Source organism: Aquarana catesbeiana, linkage group LG07 (assembly GCF_042186555.1).
Source record: "Aquarana catesbeiana isolate 2022-GZ linkage group LG07, ASM4218655v1, whole genome shotgun sequence".
Classification (NCBI taxonomy): domain Eukaryota; kingdom Metazoa; phylum Chordata; class Amphibia; order Anura; family Ranidae; genus Aquarana; species Aquarana catesbeiana.
Window position 1 is genome coordinate 343,263,239 of NC_133330.1, and position 27,300 is coordinate 343,290,538.

The 27,300-nt window shown below is 49.7% G+C and overlaps 1 protein-coding gene across 2 annotated transcripts; it reads left to right on the forward strand.

The window, feature by feature from the left end:
• Window positions 1–26,849, forward strand: LOC141103900 (riboflavin-binding protein-like). Of its 2 annotated transcripts, none has more exons than XM_073593964.1 (6): window positions 1–155; window positions 6,256–6,413; window positions 7,124–7,223; window positions 16,196–16,324; window positions 16,566–16,674; window positions 26,216–26,849. In XM_073593964.1, the coding sequence occupies exons 2-6, from the start codon at window positions 6,275–6,277 to the stop codon at window positions 26,441–26,443; spliced, it is 705 nt and encodes a 234-aa protein (XP_073450065.1). In that variant the 5' UTR covers window positions 1–155; window positions 6,256–6,274; the 3' UTR covers window positions 26,444–26,849. The 2 variants fall into 2 exon arrangements, with proteins under 2 accessions (XP_073450065.1, XP_073450066.1); XM_073593965.1 differs by having other exon boundaries at window positions 4–155; window positions 6,259–6,413.
• The last annotated feature ends 451 nt before the right edge of the window (window positions 26,850–27,300 follow it).

The following is a 27,300-nucleotide window of genomic DNA, read 5'->3' on the forward strand; positions in this document are numbered from 1 at the left end:
GGGCGAGGTCCTTGGCTGGGGACAGGTGAAATGAGACCGCTCAGATAGCCTTGGATGAGGTGAGATGATAAGGAGAACAAACACACTGAGCACAACAAGAGATATAAATACTGAGAGGAGCCGGAGAGCTGACACTCGGCACATGAGCGGCAAAGGTAAGAGACTCAATACATAGAGAATGCATAGAAAGGGGCTCATTCACCGGGAAGATAAACACTTTCCAAAGCAGCCAATCCCGTTCTTCCTCTCTTTGAGCCTTAACAGTCTGAAATAAGAACTGTCTGTGTTGCCAGACATTAAACAGCCAGATGCAAATCCTCATATCACTGTTTAGGATTTATAATTTTTGGCATTTTTCATTGTGTTTTTGGGTTATATTTTTATGCCATTCTACATTCTAGTTTTAGCCCATTATTTTTTTTTTATATATATATATATCTATATCTTATCTGACGATGTGAGGCCCTGTGCCGATAGGTGGATTTAGGTAGAAAGGACACAGGATTCCCAAAGTTCCGGTTTGAGAGGCTCCAGCGTGTCTGTAGTGAGCGGAGAAATGTGTGATCCCGGATCGGGGGGGTTGGGAGTTTGAAGGTTCCAGAGTGCCTTGGGTGGGACCGAAACCTTGGATCTGGTGATCCGGGCTTTGCTGGATGCCTGCAGCCTGGGTTGGTATGGAGGTGTGTAGGATGGGTATGGAGGTGTGTAGGGTGGGTATGGAGGTGTGTAGGGTGGGTATGGAGGTGTGTAGGGTTGGTATGGAGGTGTGTAGGGTTGGTATGGAGGTGTGTAGGGTGAGTATGGAGGTGTGTAGGGTTGGTATGGAGGTGTGTAGGGTTGGTATGGAGGTGTGTAGGGTGGGTATGGAGGTGTGTAGGATGGGTATGGAGGTGTGTAGGGTTGGTATGGAGGTGTGTAGGGTTGGTATGGAGGTGTGTAGGGTTGGTATGGAGGTGTGTAGGGTGGGTATGGAGGTGTGTAGGGTAGGTATGGAGGTGTGTAGGGTTGGTATGGAGGTGTGTAGGGTTGGTATTGAGGTGTGTTGGGTTGGTATGGAGGTGTGTTGGGTTGGTATGGAGGTGTGTAGGGTGGGTATGGAGGTGTGTAGGGTGGGTATGGAGGTGTGTAGGGTTGGTATGGAGGTGTGTAGGGTGGGTATGGAGGTGTGTAGTGTTGGTATGGAGGTGTGTAGGGTGGGTATGGAGGTGTGTAGGGTGGGTATGGAGGTGTGTAGGGTGGGTATGGAGGTGTGTACTGTTGGTATGGAGGTGTGTAGGGTTGGTATGGAGGTGTGTAGGGTTGGTATGGAGGTGTGTTGGGTGGGTATTGAGATGTGTTGGGTGGGTATGGAGGTGTGTAGGGTGGGTATGGAGGTGTGTAGGGTGGGTATGGAGGTGTGTAGGGTGGGTATTGAGGTGTGTTGGGTTGGTATGGAGGTGTGTATGGTTGGTATGGAGGTGTGTAGGGTGGGTATGGAGGAGTGTAGGATGGGTATGGAGGTGTGTAGGATGGGTATGGAGGTGTGTAGGATGGGTATGGAGGTGTGAATGGTTGGTATGGAGGTGTGTAGGGTTGGTATGGAGGTGTGTAGGGTGGGTATGGAGGAGTGTAAGGTGGGTATGGAGGAGTGTAGGGTTGGTATTGAGGTGTGTAGGGTTGGTATGGAGGTGTGTAGGGTTGGTATGGAGGTGTGTAGGGTTGGTATGGAGGTGTGTAGGGTTGGTATGGAGGTGTGTAGGGTGGGTATGGAGGTGTGTAGGATGGGTATGGAGGTGTGTAGGGTTGGTATGGAGGTGTGTAGGGTTGGTATGGAGGTGTGTAGAGTGGGTATGGAGGTGTGTAGGGTGGGTATGGAGGTGTGTAAGGTGGGTATGGAGGTGTGTAGGGTGGGTATGGAGGTGTGTAGGGTTGGTATGGAGGTGTGTAGGGTGGGTATGGAGGTGTGTAGGGTGGGTATGGAGGTGTGTAAGGTGGGTATGGAGGTGTGTAGGGTGGGTATGGAGGTGTGTAGGGTTAGTATGGAGGTGTGTAGGGTGGGTATGGAGGTGTGTAGGGTTGGTATGGAGGTGTGTAGGGTGGGTATGGAGGTGTGTAAGGTGGGTATGGAGGTGTGTAGGGTTGGTATGGAGGTGTGTAGGGTTGGTATGGAGGTGTGTTGGGTTGGTATGGAGGTGTGTAGGGTGGGTATGGAGGTGTGAATGGTTGGTATGGAGGTGTGTAGGGTTGGTATGGAGGTGTGTAGGGTGGGTATGGAGGAGTGTAAGGTGGGTATGGAGGAGTGTAGGGTTGGTATTGAGGTGTGTAGGGTTGGTATGGAGGTGTGTAGGGTTGGTATGGAGGTGTGTAGGGTTGGTATGGAGGTGTGTAGGGTGGGTATGGAGGTGTGTAGGATGGGTATGGAGGTGTGTAGGGTTGGTATGGAGGTGTGTAGGGTTGGTATGGAGGTGTGTAGAGTGGGTATGGAGGTGTGTAGGGTGGGTATGGAGGTGTGTAAGGTGGGTATGGAGGTGTGTAGGGTGGGTATGGAGGTGTGTAGGGTTGGTATGGAGGTGTGTAGGGTGGGTATGGAGGTGTGTAGGGTGGGTATGGAGGTGTGTAGGGTGGGTATGGAGGTGTGTAAGGTGGGTATGGAGGTGTGTAGGGTGGGTATGGAGGTGTGTAGGGTTAGTATGGAGGTGTGTAGGGTGGGTATGGAGGTGTGTAGGGTGGGTATGGAGGTGTGTAGGGTTGGTATGGAGGTGTGTAGGGTGGGTATGGAGGTGTGTAAGGTGGGTATGGAGGTGTGTAGGGTTGGTATGGAGGTGTGTAGGGTTGGTATGGAGGTGTGTAGGGTTGGTATTGATTTGTGTTGGGTTGGTATGGAGGTGTGTAGGGTGGGTATGGAGGTGTGTAGGGTGGGTATGGAGGTGTGTAGGGTTGGTATGGAGGTGTGTAGGGTGGGTATGGAGGTGTGTAGGGTCGGCATGGAGGTGTGTAGGGTGGGTATGGAGGTGTGTAGGGTGGGTATGGAGGTGTGTAGGGTTGGTATGGAGGTGTGTAGGGTGGGTATAGAGGTGTGTAGGGTGGGTATGGAGGTGTGTAGGGTTGGTATGGAGGTGTGTAGGGTTGGTATGGAGGTGTGTAGGGTTGGTATGGAGGTGTGTAGGGTGGGTATGGAGGTGTGTAGGGTTGGTATGGAGTTGTGTACGTTTGGTATGGAGGTGTGTAGGGTGGGTATGGAGGTGTGTAGGGTGGGTATGGAGGTGTGTAGGGTTGGTATGGAGGTGTGTAGGGTTGGTATGGAGGTGTGTAGGGTGGGTATGGAGGTGTGTAGGGTGGGTATGGAGGTGTGTAGGGTGGGTATGGAGGTGTGTAGGGTGGGTATGGAGGTGTGTAGGGTTGGTATGGAGGTGTGTAGGGTGGGTATGGAGGTGTGTAGGGTGGGTATGGAGGTGTGTAGGGTGGGTATGGAGGTGTGTAGGGTTGGTATGGAGGTGTGTAGGGTGGGTATGGAGGTGTGTAGGGTGGGTATGGAGGTGTGTAGGGTTGGTATGGAGGTGTGTAGGGTGGGTATGGAGGTGTGTAGGGTTGGTATGGAGGTGTGTAGGGTGGGTATGGAGGTGTGTAGGGTGGGTATGGAGGTGTGTAGGGTGGGTATGGAGGTGTGTAGGGTTGGTATGGAGGTGTGTAGGGTGGGTATGGAGGTGTGTAGGGTGAGTATGGAGGTGTGTAGGGTTGGTATGGAGGTGTGTAGGGTGGGTATGGAGGTGTGTAGGGTGGGTATGGAGGTGTGTAGGGTGGGTATGGAGGTGTGTAGGGTTGGTATGGAGGTGTGTAGGGTGGGTATGGAGGTGTGTAGGGTGGGTATGGAGGTGTGTAGGGTTGGTATGGAGGTGTGTAGGGTTGGTATGGAGGTGTGTAGGGTGGGTATGGAGGTGTGTAGGGTGGGTATGGAGGTGTGTAGGGTTGGTATGGAGGTGTGTAGGGTGGGTATGGAGGTGTGTAGGGTGGGTATGGAGGTGTGTAGGGTTGGTATGGAGGTGTGTAGGGTGGGTATGGAGGTGTGTAGGGTGGGTATGGAGGTGTGTAGGGTTGGTATGGAGGTGTGTAGGGTTGGTATGGAGGTGTGTAGGGTGGGTATGGAGGAGTGTAGGGTGGGTATGGAGGTGTGTATAAGCCAGGTCTGAGAGGAGCTCAGTGTGCTCCACCCGGGGGAGGGGGGGTGATGTTCTCGGGAGGCAAAACCCTATGTTGGGGGGACTTCTTGCCCATAGGGCTGGGGGATGGGGTTGCCACCTTCTCTTCAAGCCAAACCCGAACACTTTAGACACCTTTGGTTGCCCCAAGAAGAGTAATAATGTGCCGCTTATAGTGTGCCGCATCGAACAGTGGGTGTGGACAAATTTATTTTGCTGACATCATCACCCTGCTCCCCAGTGATTCCAAACCTGCCCCCCCAGACAGCCACCCGCAGATCCCTGACGACAACAGATTTGTATGTGACTATCTTGGTTACTTGGGGGGAGGGGCCACAGCCCGGTCAGGCAGACTGAAACCCGGACACATAATTCAAAACCTGGACTGTCCGGGTGAATCAAGGTGGCAAACATACTGGGGGAGTCAGGACAGTTATGCGGGTCCGCAGAGACCAATTAAGCTGAGGTGACTAGCAAGTCCACAGAGGACGCTGGAGGAAGTCCCGTGTTCCTGAGAGGTGGGAGAACCTGCGGTGTTGGGGGAACCCTATCTGGTGGTCAGGAGTGAGGCCCGTACAGCAGGGTGCTGCAACCACGGAACAGCTTGTGGTCTGGGAGACCAGAGAGGGGAGCAGTACTGCTGACAGGGGTATCACATTGGGGGGTATCACATTATGCTGTAGCACATTGGGGGGTATCATATTGGGGGGGGATCACATTGGGGGATATCACATTGTGGTGTATTACATTGGGGGATATCATATTGGGGGTATTACATTGGGGGGTATCTCATTTGGGGATATCACCTTGGGGGTATCACATTTGGGGGTATCACATTGGGGGACATTACATTAGTGGGTATCACATTGGGGGGTATCACATTTGGGGGTGTCACATTGGGGGGTATCACATTGGGGGTGTCACATTTGGGGGTATCACATTGGGGGGTATCACATTGGGGGTATCACATTGGGGGTGTCACATTTGGGGGTATCACATTGGAGGGTATCACATTGGGGGTATCACATTGGGGGTGTCACATTTGGGGGTATCACATTGGAGGGTATCAAATTGGGGGTGTCACATTGGGGGGGGGTATCACATTGGGGGAGGGTATCACATTGGGGGTGTCACATTGGGGGGGGGTATCACATTGGGGGGTATCACATTGGGGGTATCACATTCTGGGGTATCACATTTGGGGGTATCACATTGGGGGGTATCACATTGGGGGTATCACATTGGGGGTATCACATTGGGGGGTATCACATTGGGGGTATCACATTTGGGGGTATCACATTTGGGGGTATCACATTGGGGGTATCACATTGGGGGGTATCTCATTTGGGGATATCACCTTGGGGGTATCACATTTGGGGGTATCACATTGGGGGACATTACATTAGTGGGTATCACATTGGGGGGTATCACATTTGGGGGTGTCACATTGGGGGGTATCACATTGGGGGTGTCACATTTGGGGGTATCACATTGGGGGGTATCACATTGGGGGTATCACATTGGGGGTGTCACATTTGGGGGTATCACATTGGAGGGTATCAAATTGGGGGTGTCACATTGGGGGGGGGTATCACATTGGGGGAGGGTATCACATTGGGGGTGTCACATTGGGGGGGGTATCACATTGGGGGGTATCACATTGGGGGTATCACATTCTGGGGTATCACATTTGGGGGTATCACATTGGGGGGTATCACATTGGGGGTATCACATTGGGGGTATCACATTGGGGGGTATCACATTGGGGGTATCACATTTGGGGGTATCACATTGGGGGTATCACATTGGGGGGTATCACATTTGGGGGGTATCACCCAGTGAACCACTGGCAGTAGTCTCTCGTATCGGCGTGTACATTCCAATAGCGCACCGTATAGGAAGAGAAATCAGAATTAATCGGATTTCTTATAGTGGGGAGCATGTCGGGAGGGGGAGGGGCGACTCTCTGAATATCCGGGATTGTGAGGATCGTGAGGATAGTAAATCTGGCCCACAGTGTCTGTATATAGTTCAGCATTTGTTTCCTCCCCCATTACCTGAGCTCCAATTGTCCCCCCAGCAGGTAGAAGAAGAAGAAGATGAGGTCTCTGGTGGTCTCGTTGTTTCTGGCCCTCCTGTCTGCTGTATACTGCAAGCATGCCTGCCTGAAGGGGGCCCAACACAAGGTGGCCCCGGGCCCCGAGACTGGCATGCAGGAGTGTCACCTCTACGCCAACTGTAAGTAGAATTGGGGAAAAGATAATGATCAGATGGAGATGTGCTGAGGTGACCCCACCAGCGGGAGGATGCTATTGGTGCATAAGGAGGCGGGGAGGTGACACAGAAGTCTGTCACAGTCCCGCCCCTGAGGATCTATTCACTGGGCGGCACCTTTTCATGATATGGGCCACTGCGAGGAACTGCAATCTCACTCTGCAGACAGCTCCTCCATTTATTGGAACCTATTACATCCAGAATTAAAAACAAAAAACATTCTGACTTTTTATACTTTGTAAAGTCTAGAGCCACACAACAGGGGTCCTAGCGCTCGGCCTCCTCCACCTATAGATCAGGTGTCATCTGCAGGGGATACACTGCTTGTTCAGGCTCCTCAATCATCCCAACAAAAGGAAATCAATGGCCCCCCCGGTCTCTGTGCTCTTCTGCTGCATCTCTTCTATGCCTTGTATGGAAGCCGGAAAAGAAATACCGACATATAGAAGAACAGAGACCAGGTGCCGTTCCTCCCTTTGGTTTGGATATTAGTTGAGCTCCTGATATCCCTAAACTAAAAACCAGTCCCGGGAATTTCTTGCTCACTGTGTCCCCATCACCGATCATCAGTTCATTGATTTATAGTGATCGAGCGGCACATGAAATATTATCCTATAGAATCCATTCCTTATATCTGTACTGTGTATGGTGACATCTCTTCTCTCCTCCTGCAGCCTCCTGCTGTCATGCCAACGTCACCGAGAAGATATCGCCGTCTCCGCTGATCCAAGTGGATAATTTCTACTGGAACAGATGTGGGAACCTCAGCAAACCGTGAGTATAGAACAGATACGGGATCCACTGGGTCAGTCATATAGAACACATACGGGATCCACTGGGTCAGTCATATAGAACAGATACAGGATCCGCTGGGTCAGTCATATAGAACACATACGGGATCCGCTGGGTCAGTCATATAGAACACATACGGGACCCGCTGGGTCAGTCATAGAGAACAGATACGGGACCCGCTGGATCAGTCATATAGAACACATACGGGACCCGCTGGGTCAGTTATAGAGAACAGATACGGGATCCACTGGGTCAGTCATAGAGAACAGATACAGGATCCACTGGGTCAGTTATAGAGAACAGATACGGGATCCACTGGGTCAGTCATAGAGAACAGATACGGGATCCACTGGGTCAGTCATAGAGAACAGATACAGGATCCACTGGGTCAGTTATAGAGAACAGATACGGGATCCACTGGGTCAGTCATAGAGAACAGATACGGGATCCGCTGGGTCAGTCATAGAGAACAGATACGGGATCCACTGGGTCAGTTATAGAGAACAGATACGGGATCCACTGGGTCAGTCATAGAGAACAGATATACGGGATTCACTGGGTCAGTCATAGAGAACAGATACGGGATTCACTGGGTCAGTCATAGAGAACAGATACGGGATCCACTGGGTCAGTCATAGAGAACAGATACGGGATCCACTGGGTCAGTCATAGAGAACAGATACGGGATCCACTGGGTCAGTTATAGAGAACAGATACGGGATTCACTGGATCAGTCATAGAGAACAGATACGGGATCCACTGGGTCAGTCATAGAGAACAGATACGGGATCCACTGAGTCAGTCATAGAGAACAGATATGGGATCCGCTGGATCAGTCATTGAGAACAGATATGGGATCCGCTGGATCAGTCATAGAGAACAGATACAGGATCCGCGGGATCAGTCATAGAGAACAGATACGGGATCCGCTGGATCAGTCATATAGAAAAAATACAGGATCCGCTGGGTCAGTCATAGAGAACAGATATGGGATCCACTGGATCAGTCATATAGAACAGATACAGGATCCGCTGGATCAGTCATAGAGAACAGATACAGGATCCGCTGGATCAGTCATACAGAACAGATAGGGATCTGCTGGATCAGTCATATAGAACACATACGGGATCCACTGGATCAGTCATATAGAACAGATACGGGATCCGCTGGATCAGTCATACAGAACAGATACGGGATCCGCTGGATCAGTCATCTAGAAAAGATAGGGGATCCGCTGGATCAGTCATACAGAACAGATACGGCATCCGCGGGGTCAGTCATAGAGAACAGATGTGGGATCCGCTGGGTCAATCATAGAGAACAGATACGAGATCCGTCGGATCAGTCAGATAGAACAGATACGGGATCCCCTGGATCAGTCAGATAGAACAGATACGGGATCCCCTGGATCAGTCAGATAGAACAGATACGGGATCCATTGGATCAGTCATATAGAAAAGATACGGGATCCGCTGGATCAGTCGTATAGAACAGATACGGGATCCATTGGATCAGTCGTATAGAACAGATACGGGATCCATTGGATCAGTCATAGAGAACACATACGGGATCCGTTGGATCAGTCATATAGAAAAGATATGGGATCCGCTGGATCAGTCATATAGAAAAGATACGGGATCCGTTGGATCAGTCATATAGAAAAGATACGGGATCTGTTGGATCATTCTATAACATGTAGCCAGATCTTACAAGATAAAATAGGTGATGTAAACGGAAAGATGTTTTGTTCCTGATCTGTGTCTTTTGAAGGACCTAAATCTGAATTGGATGGTTTGGGGCGGTGTGAGGTTCACCAAACCTGAGGGTCAAATCAGGAGGGAGCCAATTGGAAATTACTTTTGAGCGAGATCTGTCTGGAATCTGTCTGGGATCTGCCTGGGATCTGTCTGAGATCTGCCTGGGATCTGTCTGGGATCTGCCTGGGATCTGTCTGAGATCTGCCTGGGATCTGTCTGAGATCTGTCTGAGATCTGTCTGAGATCTGTCTGGAATCTGTCTGGGATCTGTCTGGGATCTGCCTGGGATCTGTCTGAGATCTGCCTGAGATCTGCCTGGGATCTGTCTGGGATCTGTCTGAGATCTGTCTGAGATCTGTCTGGGATCTGTCTGGGATCTGTCCGGGATACGTCTGGGATCTATGATGCTTTGATCTGGATATCTGATGACTTGAAGGCAGAGACGGAATGGGGCCCCAGGAAAGGTCTCAACATTGGCCCTCCTATCCCATTGGTAAGGATTGCAGTAGGCACAGAGACCTCCATCTGTCTGTACCGGCTCAGACCAGACACCCTCCATTGTGAGGTGACAGCCTGGTACAAAGATCTGACCAACTGCCAAAATTGGGAAGTGCAGCAAAACCGGAACGGAGGATCTTCATAGCCCAGCCTCGGGATGATAAACGTTCTGTAGAGCTTACAATCTAAAGTGTGAATCAGACTCTGCGCTTGAGCAGTCACTATGCGGTGCACCCCATACGCATTTCTAGTGATCGCCAAAAAAAGGTAACCAGATCTGCAACCAGTCTGCTCCTGTATGGGCCTCCATCCTCAGATGTGATGTCATGATGGAAATGCATCTCTCGGACTTTGTCCTGTTCCTAGGAATGCGTCACTACTCTTTTAAAACTCACAAATGACTTACTAAAAGCAAAAACCAATGGACACCTTTCTGTACTCCCACTTCTGGACTTTTCGGCTGCCTTTGATACGGATGACCACCCGTGACTGCGCTCTTCGCTGGCTCTCATCCTACCTATCCCACCGCACCTTCAGTGTCACTTGCAATTCTACTTCCTCCACTCCTCTTCCTTTCTCTGTTGGGGTTCCTCAGGGTTCTGTTCTTGGACCTCTTCTATTTTCAATCCACACCTCCTCCCTGGGTCAGCTGATTGCCTCCCACGGCTTTCAATATAATTTCTATGCTGACGACACCAAAATCTATTTCTCCACCCCTTAGCTTACTCCATTAGTTTCCTCACGTATCACCAGCTTACTAACAGACATATCAGCCTGGATGTCACATCACTTCCTCAAACTCAATCTATCCAAAACCAAGCTCATAATATTTCCTTATTTCCCCACATGCCCTGCCCTGATTTATCTGTCAAGAGCAATGGCAGAACCATCAACCTATCCCCACTTTCCAGGGTACTAGGTGTAATCCTGGGCTGTAAACTCTCCTTTTGGTCCCACATCCAATCACTTTCCAAAGCTTGTCAACTCAACCGCCGCAATATCTCAAAAATACGGCCCTTCCTAACCAACGACACCAAAAGCTCTTAATCCACTCCCTGGTCATCTCTCACCTCAACTACTGCAACTCCCTCCTCATTGGCTTATCTTTCACATAGGCTATCCCCCCTTCAGTCCATCATGAATGCTGCCAGACTCATCCACCTTACCGACCGCTCAGCATCTGCTACCCCTCTCTGCCAATCCATCCATTGGCTTCCACTCCGTGTCCTCCACCCCTCTCTGCCAATCCATCCACTGGCCTTCATTCAGTGTCACCCCCCTCTCTGCCAATCCATCCACTGGCCTTCATTCAGTGTCACCCCCCCCCCCCTCTCTGCCAACCCCTCCACTGGCCTCCATTCAATGTCCTCCACCCCTCTCTGCCAACCCCTCCACTGGCCTTCATTCAGTGTCCTCCACCCCTCTCTGCCAATCCATCCACTGGTCTCCATTCAGTATCCTCCACTCTTCTCTGCCAATCCCTCCACTGGTTGCCATTCAGTGTCCTCCACCTCTTTCTGCCAATCCCTCCACTGGTCTCCATTTAACGTCCCTCACCCCTCTCTGCCAATCCATCCACTGGTCTCCATTCAGTGTCCTCCACCCCTCTCTGCCAATCCCTTCACTGGTCTCCATTCAGTGTCCTCCACCCCTCTCTGCCAATCCCTCCACTGGTTTCCATTCAGTGTCCTCCACCCCTTTCTGCCAATCCCTCCACTGGCCTCCATTCAGTGCCCCCCCCTCTCTGCCAATCCCTCTATTGGCTTCCACTCCGTGTCCTTCACCCCTCTCTGCCAATCCCTCCACTGGTTTCCATTCAGTGTCCTCCACCCCTTTTGGCCAGTCCCTCCACTGGCCTCCATTCATTGTCCTCCACCCCTCTCTGCCAATTCCTCCACTGGTCTCCATTCAGTGTCCTCCACCCCTTTCTGCCAATCCCTCCACTGGTCTCCATTCAGTGTCCTCCACCCCTCTCTGCCAATCCCTCCACTGGTCTCCATTCAGTGTCCTCCACCCCTCTCTGCCGATCCCTCCACTGGTATCCATTCAGTGTCCTCCACTCCTCTCTGCCAGTCCTTCCACTGGCCTCCATTCAGTGTCCTCCACCCCCCTCTGCCAATCCCAACAGTGGCTGCCACTCATCCAACTAATTCAATTCAAAATACTAACAAGAACTTACAAAGCCATCCACAACTCGGCCCCAGCTACATCACTAGCCTAGTCTCAAAACCAAGTCTCAACCTAATCGTCCTCTTCGTTCCTCCCAAGACCTCCAGCTCTCTAGCTCCCTTGTCACTTCCTCCCATGCTCGCCTCCAGGACTTTTCCCTGAGCCTATCCTATCCTATGGAACGCCCGACCCCAATCTGTCCAACTATCTCCTACTCTGTCCACTTTAGGCGATCCCTGAAAACCTTTCCCTTCAGAGAAGCCTATCCCATCTCCACAAAACCGTCATGGAGCCAGGGTTGGTGTGCTGTGTGTATGGCCAGCTCACAGACGGATGGATCTGATTGTTAGCTCCTGGGTATCCCCCAGTCACAGGGCTTTGCAGTATCTGGCAGCGGTTGGGTTAATGGCGTTTCTGCTGGCGGAATAATCTCTCCCATCAGATATTAATGAAGTGTATCCGGGCGACAGACACAACCTCTCTCTCAGCATCCCCCAGCTTGGATCTGGAAGACATAAATATTGTGCAGAGCAGGAGGACCGGATAAACAATGACAGAGCTGGATGGACGGGGTCCCCAGAGCGAGCAGCCCCCTCCAGTAATTAATACAACACCTCAGCCTGTGTGCAGAGGCCCCCGAGCAGCTGCCAATCCAAACATCCCAATTCCAAGGATAGATTTTTACGCCTGTCTTGTGAATGGACAGCCAGGTGCAGAATGGGGCCCTAGGCAGGGTAGTAGCTGTGGCCCTCTATCCCTTCGACTGACATTAATAAGGATTGCCATAGCCCCCCCCCCCCTTCTGTACTGGTCCCATCAGACACACCCTGCCTACAACACCCCCCCCCCCTTCAGCACGATGGTTCTAGCTGGGGCCCCTGGACTTTCACCGGGCCCCTAGGCTCCCGTCTAGCACACATTGATCGAACTCTGCTTGTATGAGAGGAAAGTCTATTCAGATGCAGAGAAGGACTGATGTACTAAAATACAAAGCCTGACAGATGCAGCCGGTCATTCGATATCGGAGAGCAGAGGAGAAGAATATGAAGGCCGATCTCTGCCTGAAAATGCTGCATATCTGGCTGTAATTTTCCTCTGCCTCTAATACTACCTGAAGAAGAAGGGAAGGATGGGAGCACCATAGAAGTTCATAATAATCCCAGAATATATTCCTTATTATTGATAAAAGATCAGATGGTAAAATCCAACACTTTTCAGGGACCCACAACCTCCTTCATCAAGTCCGAGGAAACAAGACCCGCGAGAGCTCTCCATTGAGCCCTGATGAAGGGGGTGCGAGTCCCCGAAACATGTTGGCTTCCACTGATCGATCTTTTATCAAAATGAATAAATCTATATTGGTCTTGTTAGAAACTAATTTGTTGCCCTCATCCTTCCCACATTCTTTGACTGCTCTGGGGACCCCCCGTACGATGGAAAGGCGCCTTTTAAGTTTGGGTACCCACCAGATTATACTTACCTTTGGGTCCAGCTCTACACCAACACCTATTTAAATAGTGTCTGAGTATCCGACACAGAAGAAGCATGCGAGCAGTGAAGCCATAATTCCTGACCTGGATATTTGTTCCAGGTCTTGGAGCCAGAGTATCAGTATGACAGCCAGACAGTTAGCGTTTTTAGACCCAGAAGGTCATTAATGGCCACCTCCTTGCTCTCTCAGGTTTAGTGTAGCTTGGCCCAGCAGAGTTCTCACCGGGGCCGGAAATAACAGAGAAGCCGGTCCAGGGGGTCAGCCGCTGGAAAGTCGCTGCAGATTTGACTCTTAGTGCTGGACACATGGCAGAGCCCTTCTTGTTTTATTGGAACACAGAGACAGGAAATGACATCATAACCATGTAGTTCCACTAGAAGGAACATTACATTATGTATACATTAAATGTAATACTACCACCTAGTGGCAGAATGAGTAATCGCAGTATAATATATGACAACGGTTGTTGCACCTATGTCTGTATAAACAGCATGCTAACACCGGTAGTCATGGAGCTCTCCGGTGTATAGGGGCCCCCGGGCTGAGGGCATGTATTGGCACTGCTACCCCCTTCATACCCCAATGTCTGGAGACAGGTCCTCTTCGATGATGTGGACAGGGATGATCAAAGTTCAGTGCCTGTTTTTTTACTGAATTTGGTGGATGGTTTTTGACCTTTGCTCCCTCCTCTGGATTTTGTTTGCTCTCTGGTGCTGGTGACCCCCCGGGCCGGACTCTGGACTGTGCTGCAAGCTCCGATTGAAGCTTCGTCCTCCTCCTAACCTTGCTCCGGTCTGATCCCAGATTACCAACTTGTCTTTCCCCGGCGATAACAAACCATGGCTCCATATTCCATTCCTTCTACACCGAACGTTTCACATCGATCATCAGTACACAAATACGACATTTCCATGATCAGGATCAACGTGCAGGTTGGATCAGCCATTTTCCCGGGGACACCTGGACTTTCACCGGGCCCCTAGGCTCCCGTCTAGCACACATTGATCGAACTCTGCTTGTATGAGAGGAAAGTCTATTCAGATGCAGAGAAGGACTGATGTACTAAAATACAAAGCCTGACAGACGCAGCAGGTCATTCGATATCGGAGAGCAGAGGAGAAGAATATGAAGGCCGATCTCTGCCTGAAAATGCTGCATATCTGGCTGTAATTTTCCTCTGCCTCTAATACTACCTGAAGAAGAAGGGAAGGATGGGAGCACCATAGAAGTTCATAATAATTCCAGAATATATTCATTATTATTGATAACAGATCAGAGGGTAAAATCCAACACTTTTCAGGGACTCGCAACCTCCTTCATCAAGTCCGAGGAAACAAGACCTGCGAGATCTCTCCATTGAGCCCTGATGAAGGGGGTGCGAGTCCCCGAAACATGTTGGCTTCCACTGATCGATCTTTTATCAAAATGAATAAATCTATATTGGTCTTGTTAGAAACTCATTTGTTGCCCTCATCCTTCCCACATTCTTTGACTGCTCTGGGGACCCCCCGTACGATGGAAAGGCGCCTTTTAAGTTTTGGGTACCCACCAGATTATACTTACCTTTGGGTCCAGCTCTACACCAACACCTATTTAAATAGTGTCTGAGTATCCGACACAGAAGAAGCATGCGAGCAATGAAGCCATAATTCCTGACCTGGATATTTGTTTCAGGTCTTGGAGCCAGAGTATCAGTATGACAGCCAGACAGTTAGCGTTTTTAGACCCAGAAGGTCATTAATGGCCACCTCCTTGCTCTCTCAGGTTTAGTGTAGCTTGGCCCAGCAGAGTTCTCACCGGGGCCGGAAATAACAGAGAAGCCGGTCCAGGGGGTCAGCCGCTGGAAAGTCGCTGCAGATTTGACTCTTAGTGCTGGACACATGGCAGAGCCCTTCTTGTTTTATTGGAACACAGAGACAGGAAATGACATCATAACCATGTAGTTCCACTAGAAGGAACATTACATTATGTATACATTAAATGTAATACTACCACCTAGTGGCAGAATGAGTAATCGCAGTATAATATATGACAACGGTTGTTGCACCTATGTCTGTATAAACAGCATGCTAACACCGGTAGTGATGGAGTTCTCTGGGTCTGGGGGCCCCCGGGCAGAGGGCATGTATTGGCACTGCTACCCCCTTCATACCCCAATGTCCTCTTCGATGATGTGGACAGGGATGATCAAAGTTCAGTGCCTGTTTTTTTATTGAATTTGGTGGATGGTTTTTGACCTTTGCTCCCTCCTCTGGATTTTGTTTGCTCTCTGGTGCTGGTGACCCCCCGGGCCGGACTCTGGACTGTGCTGCAAGCTCCGATTGAAGCTTCGTCCTCCTCCTAACCTTGCTCCGGTCTGATCCCAGATTACCAACTTGTTTGTCTTTCGCCGGCGATAACAAACCATGGCTCCATATTCCATTCCTTCTACACCGAACGTTTCACATCGATCAATACACAAGTATGACATTTCCATGATCAGGATCAATGTGCAGGTTGGATCAGCCATTTTCCCGGGGGACACCGATGGTGAGATCTTTGTAATCCCCAGTCAGATGCTGAGGCTCTTATACATCACTCACTTTACTGCATGTGTTACATTATGGAGAATCCAGCAGGAGAAGTGAGACTCCGGGTGCAGCAGACCTAAGAATTGGGGGGGGGGGGGGGAGAGCAATGAGCTCTAGTGGAGGCGATCTCAGCACTAGAACCCCTAAGAGGACTGACGGGAAATATAGTCCCTCAGAAGCTGAACTAATCTTTGTGCACTGGCCCTTTAAGAGGGATGTCAGATGTGGATGAGAGCTGCATAGTGTGATCTCCCCGCCACTGTTTGTTTAATGAAGAAGAGCGCCGCCCCCCCCCCCCCCCTGCCCTTCATTTCCGGGGGGGGCTAATATCTCTAATGTCCCTCTGTTATTGTGTATTTCATATGTTTTATAACATGTTGCAAATTGATTAATTTATTTATTATTAATTATTATATATTATTATTAATGTGTATATATATATATATATATATGGGTTTGATGTTACAGCTGTGAGGATTATATGAAGAAGATCGAATGCTTCTATCAGTGCTCCCCACTGACCGCACACTGGGGTCACCCCAACATCTCCGTCGCCATCCAGAGAGTGCCGCTGTGCCAGACCTTCTGTGACGGCTGGTGAGTGCAAACCGGAGACCTGCAAAGGGGGCGGGGGGAGGGTGAGAGACCAACTTCTGAAAATGTTTTTAATGCTGCCAGTAACTTCCTATCCTGGTGACAACCCCCCCCCCACACACACACACACACTTCTGTTATGGTTGTCACAGGGACAGGAAGTGAGGGAAAATCTCTTCAATGGGGGGGGTCAGAGAGAAGAAATAAAAACCTGACAGAGGTGTTCCCTTTTTCTCACACTCAGGTTTGAAGCTTGTCGGTCAGATCTGGTCTGTGCGCACAACTTCCTCACCGATTGGACGTATGACGAGAGCGGAAACCATTGTAAGAATGACTGCATCCCCTACAACAAGGTACCATGAGAGATGGAGGACACTGAGTATACTGTGTGACCGTGGGGGGAGGGGGAATTAGAGTGTAAGCTCCTCTGTACAGAGACTGATGTGACTGTGGGGGGAGGGGACATTAGAGTGTAAGCTCCTCTGTACAGAGACTGATGTGACTGTGGGGGGAGGGGACATTAGAGTGTAAGCTCCTCTGTATAGAGACTGATGTGACTGTGTGGGGGGAGGGGACATTAGAGTGTAAGCTCCTCTGTACAGAGACTGATGTGACTGTGGGGGAGGGGACATTAGAGTGTAAGCTCCTCTGTATAGAGACTGATGTGACTGTGGGGGAGGGGACATTAGAGTGTAAGCTCCTCTGTACAGAGACTGATGTGACTGTGGGGGGAGGGGACATTAGAGTGTAAGCTCCTCTGTACAGAGACTGATGTGACTGTGGGGGGAGGGGACATTAGAGTGTAAGCTCCTCTGTATAGAGACTGATGTGACTGTGTGGGGGGAGGGGACATTAGAGTGTAAGCTCCTCTGATCTGACTGGCTCAGTGTTCTCTGTACAGCACTGCGGTATATGTTGGCACTATACATAGGAGGTAATAACATAGACCCCATAAATTGGTCCCCCCCCCCCTTCTCAGATACATTGTTCTGTGTGGATTCCATCAGCGGTGGTCGGATCTCTGGGATCCTCGGGAACTCTGGGGGTTGTTCTGTAGATATCGGTGACCTCATATCTTCCACTCTCACACCGGCACATCTGGGGTTGTCACTCTGCCGTAGTGAATCATTCCTGAGACTCCATAATGACTAAAATACAAAGTGACACCCCCCCTCCCCTCCCCGGTGTGAACGTCTGAAGACATCTTAGTAAATATATCCAGGCGGTGTGGCGGTGCCATGTACAGCTCTGGTGGGTCTTTCCTTATTATGACGTTCTTGGTGCTGAGAATGATCTGATCTTTGCTCTTCAGCAAAGTACAGGTGACCATTCACTATACAATCTGATTGTACAATCTCCTTTAGATCCATTATCAACTACAGTATGTAGTGTAGGGTCCTTCCTGATTGGATTCATATTGAATAGGTTGTCTAGGCGTGCCCTGCCCTCATATTACACAGATCTAAAGGAATTTGTACAATCAGATTGTATAGTGTATGGCCAGCTTTCGTCACTCTCCTCGGTTCACACCGGTTACACAAGGGGTATATATATATATGCGCACATTTTACTGATTGTCACTCCAACACACAGCAACGAACAAAACACTTGCACTAGCGTTGTCATGCGTTGTGTTAATAAAATGGCGCATTTACGTGCGTTGTGGCGTATTGTAGAAGATCGTGCTTTCTATTGCAATGCACAATGATGTGCAGCGATGTGATTGGGCGACGAGTCCGGCTGTAACCCGGATCAGAATCACATTTTATATTTATCACATGACATCATAGGAGAAGATTGGTCGGTGGGTGGGCTGGTCTCAGCTGTGAGATTTGGCACGCAGATCATCGGACGGTCTCGGCATTTCTCATCATATACAGAGGACGGCTCCAGAATAAACATCGTCCTTATGGGGAGTCTTCTGTCCACGCCGGGAATAACGGAACCCTGACTCAGCCATGGTGTATGGGAGTGCCATCCTGAGTCAGGGGCTCAGTACTGCTATACATGGCGGAGCGCGTCGCTGACTGTGTGATCACCACATAGATACTGACACACTGCTATGTGTGGGGGTAGAGGGGCTCAGTACCTATACAGGAGGCACTGCTCATCCACCCTCAGGAGCCACCGCTGCTCCGCCGCCAGGAGCCACCACTGCTCCACATTTACCAGGCTCCACTGCTCCACCCTTAGGAGGCACCATTGCTTTACCCTCAGGATCCACCACTGCTCCACCCTCAGGAGCCACCACTGCTCCATATTTACCAGGCTCCACTGCTTCCCCCTTACAAGACACCATTGCTTTGAGCCACCACGGCTCTACCCTCAGGAGGCACAATTGCTCCACCCTTAGGAGGCTCCACTACTACGCCCTTAGGAGGTACCACTGCTCCACCTTCAGGAGGCACTACTGCTCTGCCCTCAGGAGGCACCACTGCTCCACCCTTAGGAGGCACTACTGCTCCACCTTCAAGAGGCACCACTGCTCCAATCTTAAAAGGGCACCACTGCTTTGCCTTTAGGAGCCACTACTGCTCCAATCTTAAGAGTTACTACTTCTCCACCCTCCGGAGGTACCACTGCTCCGCCCTTAGGCGGCACCACTGCTCCGCCCTTAGGAGGCACCACTGCTCCGCCTTTAGGTGGCACCACTGCTCCGCTCTTAGGTGGCACTACTGCTCCACCCTTAGGAGGCACCACTGCTCTACCTTCAGGGGGCATCACTATTCCACCGTTAGGAGGCACCACTGCTCTACCTTCAGGGGGCATCACTATTCCACCGTTAGGAGGCACCACTGCTCTACTTTCAGGGGGCATCACTATTCCACCGTTAGGAGGCACCACTGCTCTACCTTCAGGGGCATCACTATTCCACCGTTAGGAGGCACCACTGCTCTACCTTCAGGGGGCATCACTATTCCACCGTTAGGAGGCACCACTGCTCTACCTTCAGGGGGCATCACTATTCCACCGTTAGGAGGCACCACTGCTCTACCTTCAGGGGGCATCACTATTCCACCGTTAGGAGGCACCACTGCTCCGCCCTTATTAGGCACCACTGCTCCACCCTTAGAAGGCACCACTGCTTTGTTCTCTGGAGGCACCTCTGCTCTGGTCTTAGGAGACACCACTGCTTTGCCCTCATAGGACATCACCATACATGTCAACTGTCCTGGATTTGCCAGCATTCCCCTTATTTATGTTACTACACATATGCACCGGTAACTCAAAAAGTAGTCAATTTCAGGGATTAAGGCCATGAGTAAGGGATTCATGGATATTTAGGAGTGGGGTTTGGCCATAACAAACCCATAAATAGGGGGGGGGGGGTTTGGGTGCAACCATCCGAAAAATTGGGCAGACAAAATGTGGACTTGTCAGTGTATCCTAGGATCCAGGATGCATAAACCTAACAAAATATTGTTAGGTTTATGCACCACTGCACCTCTCCTGAGAGGCCTCTGCTGGCGGATCAATAAACACAAAGGTTCATCTCAGCCAAATGTCTGAGTTGAGACAGGGATGGAGAGATCACTTGTTGGTGGCTGCTGATAGTTTACACAAATGCGTTTTCATTTAGTTTTCAATGGAGTGGTAAGGGGTTAGAACCATTGTCTGGCTTACAGTATATTGTTCTCTGTGTCCCCACTGGCGAAATTCATCCACATTTCTTATGTGGTCACTGGTACAGGAAGTCAGCAGGGTCCATCCACAATTGACTACAATCTCTTTGTATAATGTAGTATTACCCATACTCTTCACTGGAAACACCTGAACTCTGTTATTTAGAGGAGAGTGCACATATTTTTGGCAATATAGTGTATTCTGCAGATGATTTAATCGATGCTTTCTCTGAAGATCTGCAGTACATTTATCTGCCCCATCTCCCTTTTTAATCTTCGGGAGAATGAGTATTCCTTAATCATTGTACATCATTTCAGAGGGTACAGGGAAGGCATTGAATACTATTGGGCAGTTGTTGGATAGGTGCTTGGCAGTGGTTGGGTAGTTGCTTGGCAGTGGTTGGGTAGTTGCTAGGCAGTGGTTGGGTACATGCTGGGTATTTGTTTAGAAGTTGTTTGGTAAGTGCTGGGCAGCAGTTGGATAGGCATTGGGCAGTTGTAGGGTAGGTGACTAGCAGTTATTAGGCAGTTCTTCTGTGGTTGCTGGGCAGTTTTGGGTACCTACTTGGCATTCATTTGACAGATGTTGGGTATGTACTGGGCAGTTATTGAGCAGTTGTTATATAGTTGTTGGGGGCGGTTCTTCTGTAGGTGCTGGACAGTTGTTGGGTAAGTGCTTGGCAATTGCTGTTTGGTGCTGGGCAGTGATTGGGTAGGTTCTGGGTATTCACTGGGCAGTTGTTGGGAAGGTGCTAGTCAGTTGTTATGTAGATGATGGGCAGTTGCTGGACAGTTGTTAGGTAGGTGTTGGTCAGTTGCTGGGTAGGGGCTGGGCAGTCATTGGGCAGTTGTCAAGTAGATGATGGGCAGTTGTTGGGTAGGTCCTGGCAGTTAGGGGGCAATTGTTGGGTAGATGCCTTGCAGTTGTTGGGTAGGCGCTGGCAGTCATTGGGCAGTAGTTGGGTAGGTGTTGGGCAGTTGTTGGGTAGGTGCTGGGCAGTCATTGAGCAGTAGTTGGGTAGATGCTGGGCAGTTGTTGGGTAGGTGCTGGGCAGTCATTGGGCAGTTGTTGGGTAGATTCTGGGCAGTTGTTGTGTAGGTGCTGGGCAGTCATTGGGCAGTTGTTAGATAGATGCTGCGCAGTTGTTGGGTAGGTGCTGGACAGTCATTGAGCAGTTGTTGGGTATATTCTGGGCAGTTGTTGGGTAGGCGCTGGCAGTCATTGGGCAGTAGTTGGGTAGGTGTTGGGCAGTTGTTGGGTAGGTGCTGGGCAGTCATTGAGCAGTAGTTGGATAGATGCTGAGCAGTTGTTGGGTAGGTGCTGGGCAGTCATTGGGCAGTTGTTGGGTAGATTCTGGGCAGTTGTTGGGTAGGTGCTGGACAGTCATTGAGCAGTTGTTGGGTATATTCTGGGCAGTTGTTGGGTAGGCGCTGGCAGCCATTGGGCAGTAGTTGGGTAGGTGTTGGGCAGTTGTTGGGTAGGTGCTGGGCAGTCATTGAGCAGTAGTTGGATAGATGCTGAGCAGTTGTTGGGTAGGTGCTGGGCAGTCATTGGGCAGTTGTTGGGTAGATTCTGGGCAGTTGTTGGGTAGGTGCTGGGCAGTCATTGGGCAGTTGTTAGATAGATGCTGGGCAGTCATTGGGCAGTTGTTGGGTAGGTGCTGGGCAGACATTGGGCAGTTGGATAGATTCTGGGCAGTTGTTGGGTAGGTACTGGGCAGTCATTGGGCAGTTGTTAGATAGATGCTGCGCAGTTGTTGGGTAGGTGCTGGACAGTCATTGAGCAGTTGTTGGGTAGATTCTGGGCAGTTGTTGGGTAGGTGCTGGGCAGTCATTGGGCAGTTGTTAGGTAGATGCTGGGCAGTCATTGGGCAGTTGTTGGGTAGGTGCTGGGCAGTCATTGGGCAGTCATTGGACAGTTGTTGTAGATGCTTTGCCATTGTTTGGTAGGTGCAGGTAGGTAGTTGGGTAAGTGTTGGGCAGTTGTTGGGTAGATGCTGGGCAGTCATTGGGTAATTGCCGGGTAGGTGCTGGATACTGTTAGGACTGTGCTGGGTCGGTGTTGGCAGTGTGTTCTCCAGGGGACAGCTGACTACACTGGAACGTTCCGGGTCTCCAGAGAACGTATTCCAGGGATTGCCGGATCTGCACTGTGTGTGTTAAATTCATTCAATTAACTTGTAGAGATGATTAGAGTCTTAGTGAAAATCTGAAGTGCAGCCAAGCAGGTGTTAGCTGCTAATTAAGAGATTTAGTGATTCTGTGTCACCGGCGCTCGTTACTTTGTAAGTGATCCGGCGATTTGTACAAGAAGAGACGCTGGAAACAGAACTACCGATATCCAACCAACTGGAAATCCATTATAGGGATGTGTCCACCATGACTGTCACCTTTTATCTGGCAGGGAAGTGAATAGAATGTCCGCAGTGTATGGGGAGTTCCGGGAGAAGAGATCATGTGTATAATGATCATTGTAATCTGTGACTTCTTCTGTATGCTGCACTTTACTGATCTGCACTGTAGAAAAGATAAAAAGAATTTAAAGAGGAGGAACAACCTGAAAATGGATTCCACAGCACAGGACAGAGAGGAGAGGATATATGATGGGAGAGGAGGGAGAGGAGAGGATATATGATGGGAGAGGAGAGGATATATGATGGGAGAGGAGGGAGAGGAGAGGATATATGATGGGAGAGGAGAGGATATATGATGGGAGAGGAGGGAGAGGAGAGGATATATGATGGGAGAGGAGAGGATATATGATGGGAGAGGAGGGAGAGGAGAGGATATATGATGGGAGAGGAGAGGATATATGATGGGAGAGGAGAGGATATATGATGGGAGAGGAGAGGATATATGATGGGAGAAGAGGGAGAGGAGAGGATATATGATGGGAGAGGAGAGGATATATGATGGGAGAGGAGAGGATATATGATGGGAGAGGAGGGAGAGGAGAGGATATATGATGGGAGAGGAAGGAGAGGATATATGATGGGAGAGGAGGGAGAGAAGGGAGAGGAGAGGATATATGATGGGTGAGGAGGGAGAGGAGAGGATATATGATGGGTGAGGAGAGGATATATGATGGGAGAGGAGAGGATATATGATGGGAGAGGATATATGATGGGAGAGGAGGGAGAGGCGAGGATATATGATGGGAGAGGAGAGGATATATGATGGGAGAGGCGAGGATATATGATGGGAGAGGAGAGGATGTATGATGGGAGAGGAGGGAGAGGAGAGGATATATGATGGGAGAGGAGGGAGAGGCGAGGATATATGATGGGAGAGGAGAGGATGTATGATGGGAGAGGAGGGAGAGGAGAGGATATATGATGGGAGAGGAGGGAGAGGTGAGGATATATGATGGGAGAGGAGAGGATATATGATGGGAGAGGAGGGAAAGAAGAGGATATATGATGGGAGAGGAGAGGATATATGATGGGAGAGGAGGAAGAGGAGAGGATATATGATGGGAGGGGAGGAAGAGGAGAGGATATATGATGGGAGAGGAGAGGATATATGATGGGAGAGGAGAGGATATATGATGGGAGAGGAGGAAGAGGAGAGGATATATGATGGGAGGGGAGGAAGAGGAGAGGATATATGATGGGAGAGGAGAGGATATATGATGGGAGAGGATGTATGATGGGAGAGGAGGGAGAGGAGAGGATATATGATGGGAGAGGAGGGAGAGGTGAGGATATATGATGGGAGAGGAGAGGATATATGATGGGAGAGGAGGGAAAGAAGAGGATATATGATGGGAGAGGAGAGGATATATGATGGGAGAGGAGGAAGAGGAGAGGATATATGATGGGAGGGGAGGAAGAGGCGAGGATATATGATGGGAGAGGAGAGGATGTATGATGGGAGAGGAGGGAGAGGAGAGGATATATGATGGGAGAGGAGGGAGAGGTGAGGATATATGATGGGAGAGGAGAGGATATATGATGGGAGAGGAGGGAAAGAAGAGGATATATGATGGGAGAGGAGAGGATATATGATGGGAGAGGAGGAAGAGGAGAGGATATATGATGGGAGGGGAGGAAGAGGAGAGGATATATGATGGGAGAGGAGAGGATATATGATGGGAGAGGAGAGGATATATGATGGGAGAGGAGAGGATATATGATGGGAGAGGAGGAAGAGGAGAGGATATATGATGGGAGGGGAGGAAGAGGAGAGGATATATGATGGGAGAGGAGAGGATATATGATGGGAGAGGAGAGGATATATGATGGGAGAGGAGAGGATAAATGATGGGAGAGGAGAGGATATATGATGGGAGAGGCGAGGATATATGATGGGAGAGGCGAGGATATATGATGGGAGAGGAGGGAGAGGCAAGGAGCAGGGTGTGGATATCACAGAGAGGAAATGGTTTGTGGTATTTGGCAGATCTCGGAGCCCAGAATACGATATGCGGAGGCCAGCTCGGCGGTGTGCGGTGAAGAGATGCAGGGAGAGAAGGACGCACGCTCCTAGTTTAGAGATTAATTTGTGCTCTGGTGTTTATTCTTGTCCTCTGTGGTTTGGGGTCACTTCCTCAGCCACGTGTTTTTGCTGTAGGTGGCCACGCGGCTTCCCGAGGCTTAAAGTCTGTCTCTAGCCAAAAGTCTTTTTTTAGCTGTAGATGAAGCCGGGAAGGACTGGAACTCCATGTCGGGTTTTTATTGGTAAAGTGGAACTTTAGCTTTTCTGCCCAAAACTGCTGGCAGTTATGATGATGACTCCATAGGATGCTTTGTGACTCTTCTGCAATGAAAGCTCCTCTTCTACACTGAGCCACCATGAAAGGAGTACTGACACCCCGGCCAATGAAGATGGCAGAAGAAGATTGGGCGAAGATGTCAGCGGCAGTGAGGGAGCTCTCAGTCATTGCATCGCTTAGATACTTTTAAAGGGAGCTGCGACTGAGAAAAGGTCCAAAAAATTCTGCTTAAGAGGAGTGCACAGAGGTATTGGGGGGGGGGGGTAATTGTTTGGTCTGGTCTGTTCAGGGTTTCACAGACTGGAAGTTTGATTGCTTCCCCCTGCCTCTAGAAGAATATTCTAGAGCTTAGAGAGGGACGATTTCAAATAACCAGCCAGAATATTGACATCAGGATGTAGCCAATCCGTGGGGAGGTGTGCCCAGATGGTGGCTGGGAAGCTGATAGTCAGGAGCCCTGGAGAGATTGCCTTTCCCCAGCAAGGAGAGTTCCAAGCCTCAGGGGGCCGTTGCCCCTGAGGCAGCCTATGGACTGGGTTGCTGGTCTATGAGGTCTCTGTGGTGGCAGAACCAGGACCTGGAAGTGATCTAGAACCGACTGCAGAACTTCATCAAAGGGATCTGGTCTAGAGAAGGACAATCAGATATCTGTGCTCCTCCTGTGCTAATATATTCCATTAAAGTATATAATTCATTTGGAGCAGGGGTCTCCAAACTGCGGCCCACAGGCTGGATGTGGCACTTTGCTTGCCTTTATCTGGCCCTTGGGGCACCATGCCATCCACTGACACCAATGATGGGGTACTATTCCTCCCACAGCAACCAATTATGGGGCACTATTCCTCTCACTGACACCAGTGATGGGGCACTATTCCTCCCACCGGCACCAATGATGGGGCACTATTCCTCCCACTGGCACCAATGATGGGGCACTGTTCCTCCCACAGACACCAATGATGGGGCACTATTCTTCAGACAGACACCAATGATGGGGCACTATTCCTCCCACTGATAGCAATGATGGGGCACTATTCCTCCCACTGAAACCAATGATGGGACACTATTCCTCCCACAGACACCAATGATGGGGCACTATTCCTCCCACTGACACAATGATGGGGCACTTGTCCTCCCACTGAAACCAATGATGGGGCACTATTCCTCCCACTGACACCAATTATGTATGGCTCGAGCCAGTAGTGGTCCTCATGTCCTCCCCTTCATCGTCTGGAGACTGCGGTTATCAGGCCGATTGCCATCATTTTTTACATTGCCGTTTCTTTGACATGCTTGTGAGTAGTTTTTAATTTGTTTTTTAAATAAACTTATCTAAGGATATTGCACAAGGCTGGTGCACCCTCTTTTCTTTATTCTATTTTTTAATAGTATAATGAATCTGTATGAACAGTAGAGGTCCATATATAGATATTTGACACTTGTAGATATTTGACGGGGATATCTCTGACAACTTTTCTTGGAGATAAAATAATAATATTATATAGAGACGGTAACATTTCTGGTTGTCAGCCGTGTGATTTCCTCTCTTGTTCCCTCCAGATGTTCGCGAACGGGACAGATTTGTGTGAAAACTCCTGGGGGTCCTCGTTCGTGGTCAGCACTTCTCCATGTCGATGTCTGGACATGACGGAGATAGACGCCAAGGTCATCACATACATACTGGAGGGCGAGCACTCAGAGGAGAGTGGAGAGGAGCAGACCTGTAAGCCCCGCCTACAGGGCCCCCCTGGCAAGAAGGGGCCCGACCAGGATGATGAAGATGACTGAGTGCATCATAGGCCATTGTGGTGTATTTCCATTTACAGTGATAGTCAATGTGGATACTCCCAGCTCAGCAATGTACACCCAGACTGTGACAGGCGGTGGGGAAATGACTGGATAATGCTGATTGATGAACATGCCGTTGTTGACATTGCACATCTTGCTCCCCCTGGTGGTCTCTGGGTTTACTCTGCTCCTCTGAAGGCCCTTCACTGACCTTCTCTATGGCTGAATAAACCCGGAAGAGCTCTGAGCATAAAAGAGCAGACTGAGGGCTCTGTGTCCCCAATCTGCACTAGAAGCTGAGGAGGGATCATCAGTCTAATGTCTGCATAAAAAGTACCTGTCACTGTTATCACATAGGACACCTGTCAATAAAAATTAAAAAATGAATAAAAAAATATATAAATAATTCAGTATAACAAGACTTGTATCTACCTAATAGACCACCATAGACTCTGAGATTCAAAGGATGAATGGTAATAATGTAACACCTATTAATTATTATATATGATTACCTGTAAATAATTCATATTTGTTATTGATGGTCACCTTTGATGTAATATTGTGGACACCCCTCCAATATCTCCTGCTGAAGCAAATCTACGATCTGGGAAATATATTGAGAATTCCCCTTTGTTCCACTACGGGAATCAGCAACAACTGAATGGAAATAATGATATTGTATCAAATCACGAGAGCATTTTAGTCTATTGTGCAGAGGGTATCCATGGACAAAATCACAATGTCCTAAATATACAAAACTACTACTTGCTCTGGGGTCTGTACACCCGCTGTGCCCATTATGAGAGGTTCCCACCATCCCTGTACTGAGTTCCCGGGTCTGTACACCCGCTGTGCCC